General features: G+C 41.3%; 1 protein-coding gene across 1 annotated transcript; it reads left to right on the top strand.

The window, feature by feature from the left end:
• Positions 1 to 1,373: 1,373 nt before the first annotated feature.
• LOC148043458 (cytochrome P450 2J5-like) lies at positions 1,374 to 18,342 on the top strand. The gene is made up of 9 exons (XM_087726101.1): positions 1,374 to 1,541; positions 4,581 to 4,743; positions 5,144 to 5,293; positions 9,102 to 9,262; positions 11,181 to 11,357; positions 12,530 to 12,671; positions 13,716 to 13,903; positions 16,004 to 16,145; positions 17,686 to 18,342. The coding sequence occupies exons 1-9, from the start codon at positions 1,374 to 1,376 to the stop codon at positions 17,880 to 17,882; spliced, it is 1,488 nt and encodes a 495-aa protein (XP_087582227.1). The 3' UTR covers positions 17,883 to 18,342.
• Positions 18,343 to 20,501: the final 2,159 nt, after the last annotated feature.

A 20,501-nucleotide genomic window follows, 5' to 3' on the forward strand; every position in this document is an offset into this window, starting at 1 on the left:
AAGATTTATTTTTCACCTGTATATATTTATTTATCAGCACAAATATAACACACACACACACACACACACACACACACACACACACACACACATCTATATTCTATATTCATGTAGATTTCATTGTCATGTGCTATCATTCTCAAATCTTCATGTACAATACAGTGATACAATCATGAGATTCATTCCTTATTTACATTTGCTGGTACTTAACATACATTGCAACTGGGAACACCATGCCCTTGACTATACGCCAACAAAAGTGCATATAGTCAAGGCTAAGGTTTTCCCAGTTGCAATGTATGCCTCTGAAGGTTGGACCATAAGAACGGCTGAGCGCCAAAGAATGGAGGCCTTTGAACTCTGGTGCTGGAGAAGGCTCCTGTGAGTCGCTTGGACTGCAAGGCAATCCAACCAGTCAGTCCTAGAGGAGATCAACCCTGACTGCTAGAAGGCCAGATCCTGAAGACAAAACTCAAATCCTTTGGCCACCTAAGGAGAAGGAAGGACTCCCTGGAGAAGAGCCTCATGCTGGGAAAGATGGAGGGCAAAAGAAGAAGGGGATGACAGAGAATGAGGTGGCTAGATGGAGTCAACAAAGCAGTCGGCATGAGCTTAAATGGACTCCAGAGGATGGTAGAGGACAGGAAGGCCTGGAGGAACATTATCCATGGGGTCATGATGGGTCGGACATGACTTTGCAACAGTGGTAAAATTCATTTTTTTTTACTACCAGTTCTGTGGGCGTGGCTTGGTGGGCATGGCTTGCTGGGCATGGCAGGGGAAGGATACAGCAAAATCTCCATTCCCTCCCCACTCTGAGGCCAGCCAGAGGTGGCATTTGCGGATTCTCTGAACTACTCAAAATTTCGGATACTGGTTCTCCAGAACCCATCAGAATCTGCTGGATTTCACCCCTGCTTTGCAACTAACAACAACGTAAGAGCTACAAAGATGTAATTAGAGAGATAAATGTATAAATTTCCAAAGGAAAATAACATCAAGTAAAGAAAAAGCATTCACACCCAAGAAAGAAGAGTAGACCTAATCAAATATATCATAAAGAATTACAGAAATAATTAATGGCAGGGTTGGTTTTGTTTTCTGCTTACTCTATTGATCCAACTACTGTTGACAATAACAGACTTAATCCCATTGGTTTAGCCTGCAGCTTTGATCATAACTTTTTTATCTGGTGCCAAATTAGCTTGGTTCCAAAAGATACAGTTAAGTCTTTCCTAATTAAAAAGGTGTATACAAAATGAAAATAATATAAATAGGGAAGCAGCAACATGTGTAAAGAAATCTAAAGGTAGCTGAGGATAAGGTTCACTTTATTCAGATCGACTAGGCAGAATCAACGAGGAAGCAGGAGGATGGAGACATGGATTATTTTGATTCTTCTACTGTTGGCTGTGTTGATCTTGAATTTCTTAGCACATCGGTGGTCAAGAAGGCGTTTTCCTCCTGGGCCTCTTTCCTTTCCTCTCATTGGAAGTACGTGGGTTATTGGGACTAGACTTCATAAAGATACATTGATTAAGGTATTTGTTTCCAAACCTGCTTTTTCTTCTTAACATTTACTGACAGGCGCAGGGTCTGCTGGTTTCAGATCAATCCAGTCTCAAAAGTGCTTTTTCAAAAAGGCAAATGACTTTTTGAAAGTTTGCTTCCCATCCAAGAAGCTTCATCAGTTCAACTGATCAGTTCATCAGTTGACTGGATGAAGCTTCTTGGATGAGAAGCAAAATGTCTCCTCCTCCCCCCTCCCCTCCTCAGCCTGGAAAAAAACAGTCCACTTGCCTTTTTGAAAAAGTATCTTGAGATGGCTTTGACCTGGATGAACGAGAATCTCCATAGACAGATCAATTGAGTGTTGATCCATTGCTTGTGGCAGGAATTGAATGATCACCTTGCTGCCTTGGCATGACAAGAGAGTGACTGGCTCAAAGTCACCCTCTGACTTTCATGCCCAAGGAAGGACTAGAACTCACTGTCTCCTGGTTTTTAGCCTAATGCCTTAACCACTAGACGGAACCAGGTCTCAGGTCAAACTGTCCCTCATTTATTTCTAAACAACGTTTAAGATAAAACATTATGGGAGACAATTTTGAAACTTTTTCAAGGTACAACAATAGTGGGGAAACGGGTTCTGCTAATAAAATATTCTGGCACAATATTAATGTAGAAAATAATTTAATGAATAAAGAAGACTGTTTTTACTTCATGCTCACTGTCTTAATAATTTTAAAAAACTGGCTTTTGTTGGTCCCAGATTGTGAAATATTGTTGAGAAAATTGCAAGTTTTATTGCATCAGAAATATCTATCTATAATGCCTTGGGTGAACATTATCTTCTTAGTTTTAAAAACTTAATATACAATGTTAAATCTATTCAATGAAGTTATTGTTAATTTAATTAGTATTTAAAATGGTAATGATTGCTACTGGTACAATTTATTGCTATGCATTGTATATGATTAACAATCAAAACAGGAAAGCATTTGCTATGTTGAGCAGAACAAAGACTAAAAAGTAATTTTGAATTCTTGATGATAGTACGATTGTGGGCATCCTTGTTTCCTTGTGTAGTTGGCCGGAGGCTAATGGGCTACATGGGTCAGGGATCTGCTTATGGTTCATTTTACTTCGAGCTGGTAGACATTAGATGAAACAAATAATCCAAATCTGTTTAGTGTTTCCAAATTTAAAAGTTTCCAAAGTCAAGTTGGAAATTTGATAAGCCCAAATGGGAAGGACTTCTGTAAACCAATGATTGTATTTTCTGTCTCTGTCTCTCTCTGTCTCTTTGTCTCTCTCTTTGTCTCTCTCTCTCTATCTATCTCTGTGTCTAAGGCATTCACTTTTAATCAACTCCACAGATCCATAGATAAGATCTGACTGTGTGATACGTGGATCAGTGGTGGGATTCATTATTTTTTTACTACCATTCTATGGGTGTGGCTTGGTAGGCGTGGCAGGGGAAGGATACTGCAAAATCCCCATTCCCTCACGATCAGTTGGGACTCAAGAGGCAGAGAAGAGATAGGGGTGAGGCCAATCAGAGGTGGCATTTACCAGTTCTCAAAACTACTCAAAATTGCTGCTACCGGTTCTCCAGAACTAGTCAAAACCTGCTGAATACCATCTCTGATGTGGATGCATTCTCTTAGTTTTCTGCACATCAATGAACTTCTCTCTCTCTCTCTCTCTCTCTCTCTCTCTCTCTCTCTCTCTCTCTCTCTCTCTCTCTCTCTCTCTCTCTCTCTTTCTAAACCATTCGCTTCTAATCAGTTACACAAATCCATAGATAAGATCTGACTGTGTAATATATAGATCAATGGTGGGATTCAATTTTTTTTTACTATTGTTCTGTGGGTGTGGCTTGATAGGCGAGAAGGTTACTGCAAAATCCCCATTTCCTCCCAACCAGCTGGGACTCAGGAGGCAGAGAAAGATAGGGGTGGAGCCAATCAGAGGTGGTATTTACTGGGTCTCTGAACTACTCAAAATTTCCACTACCAGTTCTCCAGAACTAGTCAGAACCTGCTGAATACCACCTCTCATGTGAATGCATTCTGTTAGTCTTTTGCACATCCATGAAATAACACTCTCTCTCTCTCTCTCTCTCTCTCTCTCTCTCTCTCTCTCTCTCTCTCTCTCTCTCTCTCTCTCTCTCTCTCTCTCTTCCTTCTCTCTCTCTCTCCCCTCCCCCCCCTCTCTCCATAAGAATAACAGGAAGAGAAAGATGTGTTCCATAGGAATTTTAGGGAGAAAAAACCCCTGTGTGCACACTAGTAGCATCTTTATTGCATTTCATACAATAAAAGGTTACAGAACTGAAAGTTAGGGTGTTGCTTTTATTTCCTTATCTCCCCTCCCCGCGCCTGATTCCTGGCAAACTGCCTGGATGAGTTCCTTCAGTTTTCTTGGCAACATTTGCAGAACCTGTTTCTGTAATTTTAAGAACTACACGAAAACTGGCTCTGGGTTTCATAAACATATTCTAGTTAATTAAGAGAAGTAAAATGATCAAGCTTTTTTAAAAAAAATCTTATGTTTGTACTAGAAGCAGAATTCTAAAAATGAGATGTTTTTAGCAGTTATTATAAAACTACTTTGTGGTTTTATAATAACTGCTAAACCACAAAGTAGTTTTATCACTGAAAGCTTTAAAAAGAGGCTGGACAACCATTTATAGCAATAGCAGTGGACTTATATACCGCTTCATAGGGCTTTCAGCCCTCTCTAAGCGGTTTACAGAGAGTCAGCATATTGCCCCCAACAATCTGGGTCCTCATTTTACCCACCTCGGAAGGATGGAAGGCTGAGTCAACCCTGAGCCGGTGAGATTTGAACCGCTGAACTGCTGATTTAGCAGTAGCCTGCAGTGCTGCATTTAACCACTGCACCACCTTGGCTCATTTATCTGAAATAGTACAGGATCTCCTGTTTGAGCAGGGGGTTGGTCTAAAAGACCTCCAAGATCCCTTCCAACTCTGTTATTCTATTATTTTGTTATATAAAATAATTCATTATATACAATAAATGTTTATTGTAGCCTTTCTATTCCCACTTGGCAGCTAGCAAAGAGATATGGAACCCTGTACACAATGTGGTTGGGGAATCAACCTGTAGTAGTGCTGTCCGGATTCAAAACAGTGAAAGAAGGGATGGCCAACTTCTCAGGAGAATTCTCTGATCGAATGGTGACCCCTTTCTTCACAACTATTGGAAGAGACATGGGTAAGTTGCTAATTTGGCTAGATTCCTGGAAAAGAGGGTGAAAATCAGCTCACAATAAATGGACTAACAACAACAAATTCTGGGATTTGGCCTCAGGGAGCCCTTTTGGTTTTATTTTAGGTTTCTCTATTCTTTAACTATTAAGCCACCCACCATTGAGTTGGGAAGATAGATACATATTTTTAGAACTCCTGTAGTGTCAATTATTAATCATTTAATAGTGGGTTAGATATGGTAACTTAAGTGAACATCAACAGCAACGTTCACAAGATCTGAAGGAACAACAACAACTGTAGGTTCAAGAGTGTGAGCTTCAGGAAATGTGGCTCCTTTCTGAATTCCAATCAAAGCCTTGCTAACATAAATTTTGTCAGCCATAATTTTTCACTCAATCCCTTAGGTCTTATATTTTCAAACGGTCACATTTGGAGGCAGCAGAGACACATTGTTGTCACTTCTTTACGGAAACTGGGACTAGGGAAGAAAAGCATTGAGTACCAGATACAAGAAGGATGCCGCTCGCTTACAGAGATCTTCATATGTACAAAAGGTATGTAGTATTAGGTCACAATAATGTATAGAAGTCAGTGGTGGGATTCAATTTTTTACTACCAGTTCTGTGGGTGTGGCTTTGTGGGAATCATGTGGCTTTGTGGGCAAGGCAGGGGGAGGATAGTGCAAAAACCCCATTCTCTCCCCACTCCTGGGAGAAGGTTACTGCAAAATCCCCATTCCATCCCCACCCCACTATCCTGCTTTCCAGCTCCATTCTCCTGTGCAGGGCAACAAAAGAAGATCAGCTGGGAGGCAGCAGGGGCGTGGCCAGCCTATTTTCTGGTTCTCCGAACTATTCAAAATTTCTGCTGCCGGTTTTCCAGAACCTGTCAGAACTGGCTGAATACCACCTGTGACAGAAGTGTGGTTAATGAACGAAACAGGCCTCTGGCAGAGAAAGCAAAATAAAGAGTGTGCATAGGATGCAATAATGACAGCATAAAAAGCCCAAGTTCAGTGGTCACCAAGCCTAAGTAGTTGGATTTGCATGTTTAAAGGAACATGGTGTTCACAAAGTAGAGTAATAGCAGCCAACTCATCAAGCAAACAGGCAATTGTATGAAGAGGTAGGTTGGTCCTCTTCCTCACCTCTTCTGTTTGGCTGTGTTACCCTCTGCTGGCTGGGCACCCCATATTGCATGGGTGTATAGGTAGTCCTCCCTTACCAACTATTCTTTATTTATTTATTTATTTATTTATTTATTTATTTATTTATTTATTTATTTATTTATTTATTTATTTATTTATTTATTTATTAGACTTATATACCACTTCATAGGGCTTTCAGCCCTCTCTAAGCGGTTTACAAATTTTTTAGCAAATTGAGTCAGCAACTTGCCCCCACAGTCCGGGTCCTCACCTTTACCCAGTGCCTGACATGTTTGCTCTCTTTCACCCCATTATTGAGCAGAGAGTTTGGAGAGAAAGGGACTGCAATACGTTAAGCTGTTTACTCTTCTAGGCCAGGGGTCCCTTACTCTAGGGCGAGAGCTAAAACTGGTCCGTACTCCATTCTGAACCAGGCTGCATGAGTGGTGGAGAGCATATGCACACACACACACACACAACTCCACTGGCATGAGTGATGGGCACTTATGCTCATACATGAAACTCAATTTTTGCCTACCTGCCATTGTGCAATACAGTTGCGTGAGCTCACACATGCACCTGCCTCTCACAATCTCTCTTCACTGTGAGGGTAGAGGAAGAGAAAAAGCAAACAATTTCTGTAGGTAATATCTCCTTTGCTGGACCTTTCCCTTCCCCACAAAGCAGAGGGATTGAAAGGGAATTTCAATGCAGTAAGCTTTTTGTTCTCCTACACATTGAGAGCAATGTGTGTTCTGGCAGCAGGAAAGGGTCAGGCAAAGCAGAGATTGCACACAGAAGTTGCTTTGTCCACCCACCCAGCCGCTTCACACAGCAAAGAGATTGGAGAGAAAGGGATTTCAAGATAGTAAGCTACTTGCATAGCATGCCCACAGTTCCCAGACCCAGCTTGTGGCACAATACCTTTGCTTTTGAGGTAACAATATAGTTAATATAGCCCTGAAGTATTTCGAAGAGTGAGGCAATGTTTAGTAGACAAACACAATCTTGGGAAGGAGGAGCCAATGTCATGACGTTACAATGTGCGGTCTCGACACTCTGAGACTGCTGTTGATACTTTTGCCGCTGGATGGTCCATTGGGACCTAAACCATCCCGCAGAGATTGTGATCAGGAAGACAAAGTCTTGCTGGTCTCAGGGACATCGCAAAGTCCCTGATAAACCCAAAGGAAGCTCTTCAAGCCAGTGGTAAATAAGCAGCCTGAGGCTGATGAAGTCGGGACGGCTCCAGAATAAAGGAAGTGAAAAGAGAAAGTGAGTCCATCTGGTGAGGCATTTTTTCTATTTTGGGAAAGACTGCCCAAAGAAACTTTTTTTTAAAGCCAGATCCTTAAGCAAAAGAATTAAGCGACGAAATTAACTTATATTGGATTGCCTTGGAAAGCTTTTTTTTTCTTTGTAACTATACTTTGTGGATTGAACTGCTTGCAATGTTTCTCGTTTCTCCTCTTAAAGTGAATGGATTGATTTTTTTTCTTCTGCTTTTTGTTGCTTTATTTTTTTACTTCTGGATTAAAACCTTCCTTTTTATTTTAACAATTCTTCCTATTACTTGTTATTAAATTTCATTAAAGAAATTTAAAGAACTTTGCTTCCTATAAGCCAGATATGCATATTAGAAAGTGAAAAGTAGCAACACTGCCACTTGGAGGTCACTTGGAGTTTTTGAAACAATGTATCTCTTCTCTTTTCCTCTTTGATCTCACTGACTTTGTAGTTGAAGGGTTTTCAAATTGTTTACAGAAACTGATAAAGAGCCAAGGGCATGAATTGTTTTTGCAGGTGCTTTTGAGAACTATTTTGGCAGGGGAGAGAAAGGGGGAAAAAACCCAGAACCCTTCTCCTTTGAAGAGCATAAAAGAACTTGTGTTTAAGTCAACCTAAAATTTAAAAAAATAAAAGAAGCCTGGAAGGCTAGCGTGGCAGTGGCCGAGGTGGCGCAGTGGTTAGGGTGCAGTACTGCAGGCCACTTCAGCTGACTGTTATCTGCAGTTCAGCGGTTCTAATCTCACCAGCTCAAGGTTGACTCAGCCTTCTATCCTTCCGAGGTGGGTGAAATGAGGACCCAGACTGTGGGGGCAATATGCTGACTCTGTAAACCGCTTAGAGAGGGCTGAAAGCCCTATGAAGCGGTATATAAGTCTAACTGCTATTGCTCTTCTATTAGTTTTTTTCCCCATTTATTATTGTCCCACCACATTGTGAGGAAAAGCTCTTTCTCAAGACAATGCTTACCCTCTCCTGTGTGAACTTCAAGCAGCTTCTCAGAAGGCTATAAATCTCCCTTGGGAAAGAGATTTTCTTCAAATTGTGCACAGATAAAACAGAGAAGTGTCTTTGAAAGCACTGCTGTGCTCTGCCCCCCCTTTTTTCACTTTAAACCAAGGGTGTCCAACCTTGGCATTTTAAAACTGGTGGACTTCAACTCCTAGAATTTCTCAGCCAGCATTCCCAGAAGTTGAAGTCCATACATCTCAAAGCTTCCAAAGTTAGACACCCCTGCTTTAAATCAGATATTTGTGAACAAGGCAGACATTTTTAAATGAAACTCCAAAAGAGTCCAATTAGAGAAAGGAATAAAAACCTAATGTTTATTTATTTATTTTTCAATTTCTATGGCCACCCATCTCAAACAAGTTTATATAATGCTAATAACCCTAACATAAAATTAAGCATAGAAGCTTCATGCTCTTCTCTGGGAGTGCCGAGAACTTTTCTGCCTCCACTGGACTTCGTCCTGATGATGTCGCCGCAGCTGCCAGGCACGGAAGGATGGAAGTAGCTAGAGCTGCTCCAAAGCAGTCAGGCGGGCGGGCGAGCGAGGATCAGGCAGCCTGATTCTCCCTCACTAGCTCGCCGGGAAGTGCGGAGAAGAGCGCGAAGTCCAGCGGAGGCAGGAAGGTTCTCGGCACTCCCCAGTCACTTTTGCGGCTTCCCCAAGTGCGGAGGAGCGCGCCCAGAAGTGCACGGCACTCTGGGAAGCCATGAAATGGCAGCTTTCCCACTGACAGTTGCCCAAATCTCTTCCTGCAATAATTGTTTCCTTTGTCTTTTTGTCTTTTTATGTGTTCTATTCAATTTCTAAATTGAAAATGAATTGCCAAACAATCCAATTGCCTTCCTGCTTCCAGCTAGAAATATTAACTAATTAAGACAAGGATCTTGACTTATTCTTCATGTCTTTTCATTTTCAGGGCAACCTTTTGATCCTTCCATCCCATTATCCAATGTAGTCATTAATGTGATATGTGCATTGTGTTTTGGATACCAATTTGCTTTGGAAGATGAAAACTTCTTGAAGTTAATTGCAGCACTTGATGATATAGTAGATTTCTTTGGCACCTTTTTTCACTTGGTGAGTAATCTTTCCTGCTAATCAGGCAGCTGCACCTATCAAGATATTCAAACCCTTGGGCTTCGTCTCTCAAATCCTTAACCCAATTATCAAATATAAATAATAGATAATGGTGTCATTGGATGTATGTAATACTTTGAAGTTTAACAAATGCTCTGAATTCAGTTGCCATATTTTTCGGAGTATAAGATGCACCTTAGTTTTTGTGGAGGAAAATAGTGGAGGGGGGGAATTCTGCCTACCAGGTATTCATCTGGATAGTCCTTCAGTACATTAGTTCACTTGTTGGTTTTAAGGTTGGGGATGATGGGGGTTGTGCTTATAAAGCACAGCTGATTGTCAGAGGGAGCAGCAATTACAGTATTTTTCAGAGCATAAGATGCACCAAGATTTTGAAGAGGCAAATAAAAAAAAGGTTTTGCACTCTGCAAACCTCAAAAAACAGCCCGTTTTCGCAAAAATGGGTTGTTTTTTTGTAAAAAAAGAAAGGGGGGCATGGATAGCCTTTAGGAAACTTATAGAGTGCTCCTGGGGCTGGAGTTGGGTAAATTTGAGCAAAAAATGGGTCCTTTTTGCTCATTTCTGCCCTCCACGGCCCCCAGAAGCTCTCTAAAAGCTTCCTAGAGGCTATGCATGGCCATTTTGGTGAAGAGGCAGGGTTTCAGGAGGCAAAAAAATGCAGTATTCAGTGTATAAGACACACCCAAATTTTCAGCTTCTTTTTTGAGGGAAAAAGGTGCATCTTATACTCCAAAAAATACGGTAGAAAAGCAGGCAAAGCACTGAAGATTGCTTAGGCTGTTTGGGCTGAAAAACAGCTTCAAAAGCACAGCTGATCCTTGGAGGGAGCTCCAGTGACTAAAGCAGGCAAAGCAGGGAAGGGGTAAGAGTAGACAGCAGCTGTTCTTGGTAGCCATTTTGGACACTACATGTCAAGCATATAGAGGCTGAAAATGCAACACTTGGAGCCCCAAAACACAAGCCATTGCTCGTGACAATCTCTGCAGCCAGGAAGAGGACATGCTGAGGTTGAAGGGTAGGGGCCAATGGGTGGCCGGGGCTACATTCGGAGTATTAGATGCACCCAAATTTTCAGCCTCTTTTAGGAGGGAAAAAAGTATGTCTTGTACTCCCAAAAATATGATAGTTAGTTAGTTTACTTTACTGTCATTGCACCTTGTACAACAAAATTAAATGTCATCTTCAGTGTACATTATAACTATAGAAATAAAATACAAACATACATCCTTGGCATTCTGTATACAATTGAATTGAAAACCCCTGTTTTTATTATCCTGTACCGTCTGCCAGATGGTAATAGTTCAAAAAAAAAAAAAGGGTGCCCAGGATAAGATGGATCTTTCTTAAGGCAGTGGGAGCTCTAAAGCTCTCCCAAAGAGTGGATAGGGCAACCAATGATCCTCTGGGCAATGACGTTGACCCTCTGGAGCGCTGTCCTATCTGCCACTGTGCAATTGGCAAACCGTACACAGGTGCAGTAAGTTAAAATACTCTCTATGGTGTACAAGGGTGGGAAGGGTTATACAAGAAGTGCAGTGTGGTCAGTGAGGGGGGTACAAGGAAATGAGGGGATGCGCAAGAGAGGTGGTGAAGATTGGGAAAGGCGTGCAAGGGTTTGGCCAGTCAGGTGGGTGTGCAAAGATTCAAGGGGGAGAACTTCTCTGTTCTCTTTGCACACTTGGTAGGAATGAATATTTGCATAGCGTACTAGACCATGAACCGAACAGCTTCATTTTACTTTGGTGCACTGTGGAAACCCAGTAGATTAACTTAATTTATGGTTTAATTTGTTCCATTAAATCCCACCTGGACAATTTAAATTGTGAAAAGAATGCCATATGAACAGCGCTACTGTTTTACCTTTGGACAATGAAGGAAATTTGCTCTTTGTTTAAAGTTATATGAATTGTTCCCATGGCTGATGAGAAATATTCCGGGGCCTCACAAGAAGACAATGGACAGTTCAGATTTCATAGTTTCATTTGCAAAGCGCGAAATGGAGAAGCATAAGAATGACAACTCTCTCTGTGAACCACAGGATTTCATTGATCACTATCTACTTCAAATAGAAAATGTAGGTATTCGTTTTATTTCAATACCAGCTGCGTGGAAAATGATTGGATTGCTTGATACTGCTGAACAGTAAGGGACCACTTTTTCCCTGTCTGTATCCTTATCTCATTGCATTGAGAATCCTGTATCAGTAAATGCATGTTGATTCCTGATTTGCATACAGACCCAATATAAGTAAATTTATGTCGATTGCCATACATAATTCCGTCCCTTTATAGATATATGTGATAAAAATTGAGCTTCAAGACAGAGTAAACTAAAAATTGTCTTAAGAAAACAAGACTTTTTAGCTTTATACTACAGCCCTGTAATGAATAGCAATAGCACTTAGACTTATATACCGCTTCATAGTGCTTTTATAGCCCTCTCTAAGCAGTTTACAGAGTAAGCATATTGCCCCCAACAATCTGGGTCCTCAGAAGGATGGAAGGCTGAGTGTACCTTCAGCCAGTGAGATTTGAACTGCCGAACTGCAGCTAGCAGTCAGCTGACGTAGCCAGTAGTACTGTACTCTAACCATTGCACCACCTCGGCTCGGAATAGACTAGACTAGACGAGAAAGGAAGTTGGAAAGGACCTTGGAGGTCTTCTAATCCAACCCTCTCCTCGAGCAATCGTCTGTATCATTTCAGACAAATGGCTGTCTAGTCTCTTTTTGAATGTCTCCAGTGATGGAGCATCCACATCTTCTGAAGGGAAGCTGTTCCATTGGTGGATTGCTCTCTCACCATTAGGAAATTTCTCCTTAGTTCTAGGTTGCTTGGCTAGTTTCCATCCTCGGTTAGTTTCTCATCTTGCCTTTTGGTGCTTTGAAAAATAGTTTGAGCCCCTCGTTAAACTATTTACCAAAGCACCAAAAGCAAGCATCTCTCTCTTTTTTAAAATAAACAGATTTAAATAAAATAAATCTGATCTTTGAGGCCTGCTCTCTTTTTTCCACACATTTTCTCATTTTTCATGTGAACCTCCTTGCCTAAGAATAGATAGGAATCTTGATTTTGAATTTCTGCTGAACATTCACAAAATACGATTCTACTGCTGCAGGTCGTACTCTGATTCATGGACTATCAGACATGACCACTGTGTATGGAGGTCTCTGTGCAGGGAAGAAATATATATGTACATCTGATCTGTAATAAGTGTAACAAATTAAATTTTCCTTTTGAACGTCAGAGCAAGCACGACTCCGAGACTTCCTACAATGAAGAAAATTTGGCTCAATGTATCCGTGACCTTTTTCTTTCTGGAACGGAAACAATTACTATTACATTGCAGTGGACAATACTCATGATGGCAAATCATCCTGACATTCAAGGTGACCAAAATCCCTGAAGGGGAACAATCCTATAATAAAATTCTTTGTGTTTTAATAGCTATGGAATGAAAAGATGAATTTATTCTTTGCAATGATTTTCCCTGTTTCCCGCAAAAATAAGATCTCCCCGGATAATAAACCCAATCAGGCTTTTGAGTGCATGCATTGAAATAAGCCCTCCACAAAAATATTTAAACGCATGAGCAGCCAGTCCCTGCCATTTCATGGGGGGAGGGAGGGACTTACTCCACGCGCCCCACGTGCATCTGCCTTCTACACAGAATGGCCTCGCAGAGACCGCTCCCACAAACTCTAACTACCATGCCCTTTCTCTTAGTGGCAGCCGTAAAGAGAGAGGCAGGCCCAGCGATGCTAGGGCTGGCAAGAATATGCCAGAAACAGAGACAGAACTTCTGACCCTCTCTGGATCAGCTGATCTGTGCAGGGTGCGCCAAGGTTAAGGGGAATCCTGCACCTCAAAAATAATAAGACCTCCCCGAAAATAAGGCCAAGCGTTTTTTCCAGAGGTCAAAAGAAAATAGGACCCTGTCTTATTTTCGGGGAAACACAGTATGTAGGTAGATTTTGGAATCTAAAATGAAGGTAGGATCTTAGTAGGATTATCTTATCTGGAGAATGTAAATCTATCTATCTATCTATCTATCTATCTATCTATCTATCTATCTATCTATCTATCTATCTATCTATCTACTTACCTACCTACCTACCTTCCTTCCTTCCTTCCTTCCTTCCTTCCTTCCTACCTACCTACCTACCTACCTACCTATCTACCTATCTACCTATCTACCTATCTACCTATCTACCTATCTACCTATCTACCTATCTACCTATCTACCTATCTACCTATCTATCTATCTACCTACCTACCTACCTACCTACCTACCTACCTACCTACCTACCTATCTATCTATCTATCTATCTATCTATCTATCTACCTATTTATCCATCTATCCATCTCTCTCCAGTCATATCTATCTATTTACCCACCTACATTATAATTTGTAGTGCTTTTTTTGCCTCCAGAAAAGATCTATAAGGAGATGGAAGATACCTTTGGTTCCTCAAGCTCAATTTCCTATCAAGATCGGATAAATCTGCCTTACACCAATGCAGTAATTCATGAGATCCTGCGTATAAAATACGTATTATTATTTGGAGTTCCCAGACAAAGCATAAAGGATGTGAAGATGAGAGGTTACCACATTCCACAGGTAGAGAAACGTGTCCCGTTTGCACCCCAGTGGTCCAATATGGAAGGAAAAGCACAAGATGGCAATGAGAGAAATACTATATGTGTACTAATATCAATTAAATGGGCAAGAATCATGTAAATAAAGGATTTTTTTTAAGACTTGGAGTTACAAATGTTAATTGTTTTAAAGGCAATCCACTCAATATTTTGTATTTCTTCTAGAAAGAACACACGAGACTATAGGCTCATGATGGCAAACCTATGGCACTCATGGCAGAAGTGGCACCCAGAGCCATCCCTCCGGGCATGCCAGCTGTCACCTGTTCCTCTTCTGGGTTCCAGCACACACATGAGTGCTGGCCAGCTGGTCTTGGCACACGCATGTACACCAAGAACCAGAAGACCAGGTGACCAGTGCACATTTGCACACCAGAAACCGGAAGCTCATCTCTTCCAGTTTCACCAACACTGCTATAGACCAATTTGGAATTCAGATTATGGCTTTTTGTATCCAGCTAGTCTCAGTCCTCCAGGGTCTTTCTTTTAGTAGAGGGAGAAAACAAACTAATTTGCAGATAAGCCAAGACTTTGAGAGAGATTTCAAAAGGTGAAAAAAATATTCCGGTATGACATTGAGCCATCTAGACGCATTCTCCCAAAATTCCTTACGACATCTACAGAGACAATCACTGGTATATCCACAAATAAAATACATTAGATGTACCAAAACAAATATAATAGATAACACTAAATATTAAATGAGGGTAAAACCATGTTAACATTTCCATAATATGGTGCCATAGAATCCCAATAGGATAGACCACTGTTTCTCAACTTTGGCCATTGGATTTCAACCCCCGCAAAGCAAAGATGACTGGGGTATTCTGGGAGTTGAAGTCCACCCCTCTTATAATGGCCGAGGTGGGAAACATTGGGATAGACATTATAGTTCATTATCCAAGGAAGTTAGCCATCTCACTGTTTCTGGTGGACTGCAATGATCATCATCCCAGATGCCTTGAAATCCCCTAAGGAAATTTATCTGAAACTATATACATTATTATTTGCTTGTTTCTTGGATGAGAACGCCAAAGGTGCTTTTTTTTAAAGAGGCAAGTGGACTTTCTTGTTTTTCTTTGAAGACGCTTTGCTTCTCATCCAAGAAGCTTCCTCAGCTCCGACTGGATGGTGGGGAATGGAAAGGACTTTTACTCCTTGCAGACAGCTGGTCATCTGTGTTCTTTTAGTGACCTTAATGACCCACTAGGGACACAGTGGCTCAGTGGCTAAGCTTGTCGATCAGAAAGGTCGGCAGTTTGGTGATTTGAATCCCTAGCGCCGCGTAACAGAGTGAGCTCCCTTTACTTGTCCCAGCTTCTGCCAACCTAGCAGTTCGAAAGCATGTAAAAAATGCAAGTAGAAAAATAGGAACCACCTTTGGTGGGAAGGTCACAGCGTTCCGTGCATCTTCGGCGTTTAGTCATGCCAGCCACATGACCATGGAGACGTCTTTGGACAGCGCTGGCGCTTCAGCTTCGAAACAGAGATGAGCACCACCCCTAGAGTCGGGAACGACTAGCACATATGTGTGAAGGGAACCGTTACCTTTTTAATGACCCCTAAAAATTGCAAATGACCAGCTGTCTGCAAAGAGTATAAATCCTTCCATTCCCCACCATCCAGTCAGAGCTGAAGCAGCTTCTGGGACGAGAAGTGAAACATCTTCAAAGAAAAACAAATCCACTTCCTCTAAAAAAACCACTTTGGGATGATAAGATAAGATAAGATACTTTATTTGTATGCCGCCCTTTTCCCTGGGGGGACTCAGGGCGGCTCACAATTCAGGGGGAGGGAAGGACAAACCAAGTTACATATAAGACAATACATCATTAAAAGCACAACATTCATACTATTCGGGCAGGGTTAAGGTCTTTAGCCCCAGGCCTGTCGGGACAGCCAGGTTTTAAGGGCTATGCGGAAGGTCTGGAGGGTGGTGAGGGTACGAATCTCCACGGGGAGTTCGTTCCATAGGGTCGGAGCTGCCACAGAGAAGGCTCTCCTCTCCTCATTTGTTGATGTTGTAAAACAGGTCTGTTTGTCTTTCCTTTTTTCCTTTCAGGGGACCATTATTGTGCCGGATCTGCACTCTGTCCTTTTCGATCCTGAGGAATGGGAAACACCTGAAAAATTCAATCCAAATCACTTTTTGGACCAAGATGGGAATTTTAAAACTCGGGAAGCATTTCTGCCATTTGGAAAAGGTCAATCCTTAAGTGTGGAGCAGTTTGCGTTTTATAGATTGTGCCAAAGCTGCTTTTTCAGGAGGCAACCGGACTTTCTTGCTTTCCCCCCCTTTCTTTTGAAGATGTTTTGCTTCTCATCCAAGAAGCTTCTTCAGCCCTGACAGGATAGTGGGGAATGGATCTTCAAAAATGTCAGAAGTAAAACACATGATATCAACCAATGGAACAAAAATTGTCTTCAGAGGTTTGGGGTGCTTCATCACTGGAAGCTTTCAAGAAGAGACTGGGCAGTCTTCTGTCAGGAATGATATATAGAGTCTCCTGCTTGAGCCGGTGGGGGTTGGGCTAGATGACCTACAAGGTCCCTTTCAACTCTGTTATTTTATTCTATTATAACTTGAAAGCTGTAAGAGCAAAAGTCAGGGCAGTTCTATGATAATCCAGTTAAGGCAGAATTTTTAAAGGGCATTTCTTTCCATTGGCTCCCGAATTTAGGCTGTGCTACTTCTTCTTTCACCCATTAAACTCATCCTCCCCCTCTACTTCCCTTCTGCTTCCCATCTGCTTCCTGACAGCGAGAGTAAATAACCAGTGAATAAATAAATAAATGCCTCCAGAAGTTGTGGGTGGTCCATCACTGGAGGCTTTGAAGAAGAGGCTGGAGAGCCACCTGTCTGAAATGTTGTAGGTCTCCTCAGTGGTGGGTTCCAAATTTTTTTTGCTACCGGTTTGGTGGATGTGGCTAGATGGGGGAGGCACGTGACTGAGTGGGCATGGCCAACTTGACATCATTAACACCCACTCAGTCTCATGTCCCCCCAGCCACGCCCACAGGAAAAGGTAGGAAATTTTTTACGATTTTTTCCTATCTACCCCCACCCTCCCTTCGCCAGTCTTCCCCTTTTCCTCCCCACCACCGCCTCTTTGTTTGCTTACGTCCTGTGGTAGCTGGTCCAGAGGGCAAGTTGACCGGGGTTTTCAGTGGCCCCCAGCCAACCACCACTGTTGGGAAGCGGCTGGGTGGCAAAAAAGCCTCCCAGCTGCTGCTTCTTTGAGATCTGCTTTGCAAAGCAGCTCTCAAAGAGGTGGCGGCTGGCCACAGGCTGCTGAAAAGCCCTCGAAGAACATGTTGGCGATGGCAGCAACTTTTTCACTGACTGGAGGATTTTTCAGCAGCCTACGGCCAGTCGCCACCTCTTTGAAAACCACTTTGCAGAGCATTGGAGTGAGTGAGCAATCAATGGGCAGGCAGGGTGAACAACCATCAACAGGTGGACCGGTTTGGGGGCATGGCCAGCCAGCCATCACTACTGGTTTGCTGAACTGGGCAAAATTTTCAACACCGGTTCAGGTGAACCGGTGCAAACCGGCTGAATACCTCCTCTGGGTCTCCTGCTTGTGCAGGTGTTGGTCTCAAAGACCACCAAGGTCCATTCCGACTCTGATATTCTGTGTTCTACAGTCTCTCACACTTCCACAGATGTCAATCAAATTGCTTGCAAGAGTATATGTCTAAAATGATAACATGTTTTCTGCCCTTTCCGTGTCTTTTCCGTAGGGTCTCGCGCGTGTTTGGGAGAACAGCTGGCAAGAGCTGAGATCTTCATCATATTAACCAGCCTGCTGAGGACCTTCGTCTTGCAACTACCTGAAGGAGTCAAGAAGCTCAATGACGAACCTATAATTACTATGACTTTGCATCCACATCCTTTTAGAATCTGTGCCATCCCCCGCCAAACATCACAATTTCCATAAAATCATTATTGCAGGTAGTCATTTAGTTCATTTAGTGTTCAAAGTTACAACAGCACTGAAAATAGTGACCTAGGACCATTTTTCATCCTTACAAGGGTGTTGTGTCTCCCCCAAGGTCATGTGATCAAAACCTGAATGCATGGCAGCTGACTCATATTTATGATGGTTGCAGTGTACTGGGGTCATGTGATCCTCTTTTACGACTTTCTGACAAGCACGGTCAATGGGGAAGCCCGGTTCACTTAGCAATCTGGTTACTAACTTAACAACTGCAGTGATTCACCTGACAACTATGGCAAGAAGCGTCCTAAAATGGGGCAAAATTCTCATAGCAGATGTCTCACTTAGCAACAGAAATTCTAGGCTCAATTGATGGTTGTAAGTAGAGAACTGCCCATACTTATAAAACATGTAAAACTTTCTTTGATTCCTTTTGACAAGGTTGGTCTCTTGCTATGAATTAAATTCAAGCTATTTGCCTTGAACATTGTGTGGCTCTAGGTTATACAACAGCTAAGTTTTCTGAAGCAATAAAAGAGCTCATATTCAATATCCTTGCTTGTAGTTTTTCCGGCACTCATGAAACTCATTGGATATCATATTGAACTGCTGCAGTAAACTATACAATTACACATTTCTTTAACCTTTGTGCTTTGAAAAGTCAAAAAGGCAACCTTTTTGTGCAGTAAATGTTGATCAACTGTACTTTTTTTTTTTAGTGTGTCAAACATGTACAAGATAACAGCTATAAGTTTAAACATGGACATGAACAATGGAAATGAGTACAAATAAATGGGGACAAAGGGATAGGGATGGAAGGAACACTGGTCCACTAATTCACACCCCCTTTACGGACCTCTTAGGAATCAGGTGAGGTCCATGGTAGACAGTTTGGGATTAAAGTTATGGGGTTTTGAGGATGTAACAACAAAGTTGGGTAGTGCATTCCAGGCATTCACCACTCTGTTGCTGAAGTCATATTTTCTGCAATCTAGTTTGGAGATCCATCTAGTGGCCGGAGAGACAAATACCAAGAATATTATTTGATACTCTCAAAACAAGTGCATGCTGGGAAGCATGACTCCATTTCCTTTAGCATTTGGAGCATCTTAATCTGTGGCACATGGCCATCCAAGGACAAACCCACATCTCAGGCACAGAGCATCGCTGGTGAGATTTAAATTACTTGTACTTATTAATTGTTATGTTCAGCAGTAACTCAATACTGTCTATCTTGTATTTGGTTCTCATTGTATATATCCCTATTTTCCTCAGTTTCACCATATCCTCTTCTTTTAATAATGCCTTCAGATCTACTCACATGGTCTGTTTTATTGGAAGATAGATGGGTTTAGCTGCAGTCGAGCTGCATACAGACTAATGTGTAGGGAGGACAGAACAGGGGTATACCCTATCAGCAAGGAAATATGAAACAATTTGTAACAGCCAAAACAGATTTCCACGTTGAAACTTGATATCTTTTAACAGATTCAATTTCTACAGCTTCTTTCTTACCTTTACTCTGTTTGTTGATACCCTTCAGTGGGGGGGGGGTGGGGAATACCTTTCTACCTGGTCCATTGCTACTGTGGTATGGGACTCTTCTTTTCCTCAGGAACTGTAATATTTATGGACAGATTGTCAATTCAGGAATGGTCCAGTTTGGCCATGATCGCATATAAATCCAATAAACCAACCAGCCATGGATCTGTCCCAACTACTATTGGGCTTTGATATATATATATATATATATATATATATAGATAGATAGATAGATAGATAGATAGATAGATAGATAGATAGATAGATAGATATAGATATAGATATAGATATAGATATAGATATAGATATAGATATAGATATAGATATAGATATAGATATAGATATAGATATAGATATAGATATAGATATAGATATAGATATAGATATAGATATAGATATAGATATAGATAGATAGATAGATAGATAGATAGATAGATATAGATAGATATAGATATATAGATATATAGATATATAGATATAGATATAGATATAGATATAGATATAGATATAGATATAGATATAGATAGATAGATAGATAGATAGATAGATATAGATAGATATAGATATATAGATATATAGATATATAGATATATAGATATATAGATATATAGATATATAGATATATAGATATATAGATATATAGATATAGATAGATAGATAGATAGATAGATAGATAGATAGATAGATAGATAGATAGATAGATAGAGATAGAGATAGAGATAGAGATAGAGATAGAGATAGAGATAGAGATAGAGATAGAGATAGAGATAGAGATAGAGATAGAGATAGATAGATATAGATAGATATAGATAGATAGATAGATAGATAGATAGATAGATAGATAGATGATAGATAGAGAGAGAGATAGATAGATAGATGTAGATGTAGATGTAGATGTAGATGTAGATGCTCGGAAGGATGGAAGGCTGAGTCAACCTTGAGCCGGTGAGATTTGAACTGCTGAACTGCAGATAACAGTCAGCTGAAGTGGCCTGCAGTACTGCACCCTAACCACTGCGCCATCTCGGCTTCATCGGTTGGCAAAGAGACTTTTCATGGTGCACAATGGTGGAAGAT

Source organism: Thamnophis sirtalis, unplaced genomic scaffold (assembly GCF_051295495.1).
Source record: "Thamnophis sirtalis isolate CommonGarterSnake01/CBP01778 unplaced genomic scaffold, rThaSir2_p1.2 scaffold_11, whole genome shotgun sequence".
NCBI lineage: Eukaryota > Metazoa > Chordata > Lepidosauria > Squamata > Natricidae > Thamnophis > Thamnophis sirtalis.

What these genes read in the sequence shown, in the direction of transcription:
- LOC148043458 (XM_087726101.1), top strand. Translation starts at nt 1,374, where the DNA reads ATGGAGACATGGATTATTTTGATTCTTCTACTGTTGGCTGTGTTGATC. An exon ending in AACTATTGGAAGAGACATGG is followed by an intron (nt 4,744 to 5,143) that starts GTAAGTTGCTAA and finishes TCAATCCCTTAG; the next exon opens with GTCTTATATTTTCAAACGGT. An exon ending in AAATCATCCTGACATTCAAG is followed by an intron (nt 12,672 to 13,715) that starts GTGACCAAAATC and finishes TTTTGCCTCCAG; the next exon opens with AAAAGATCTATAAGGAGATG.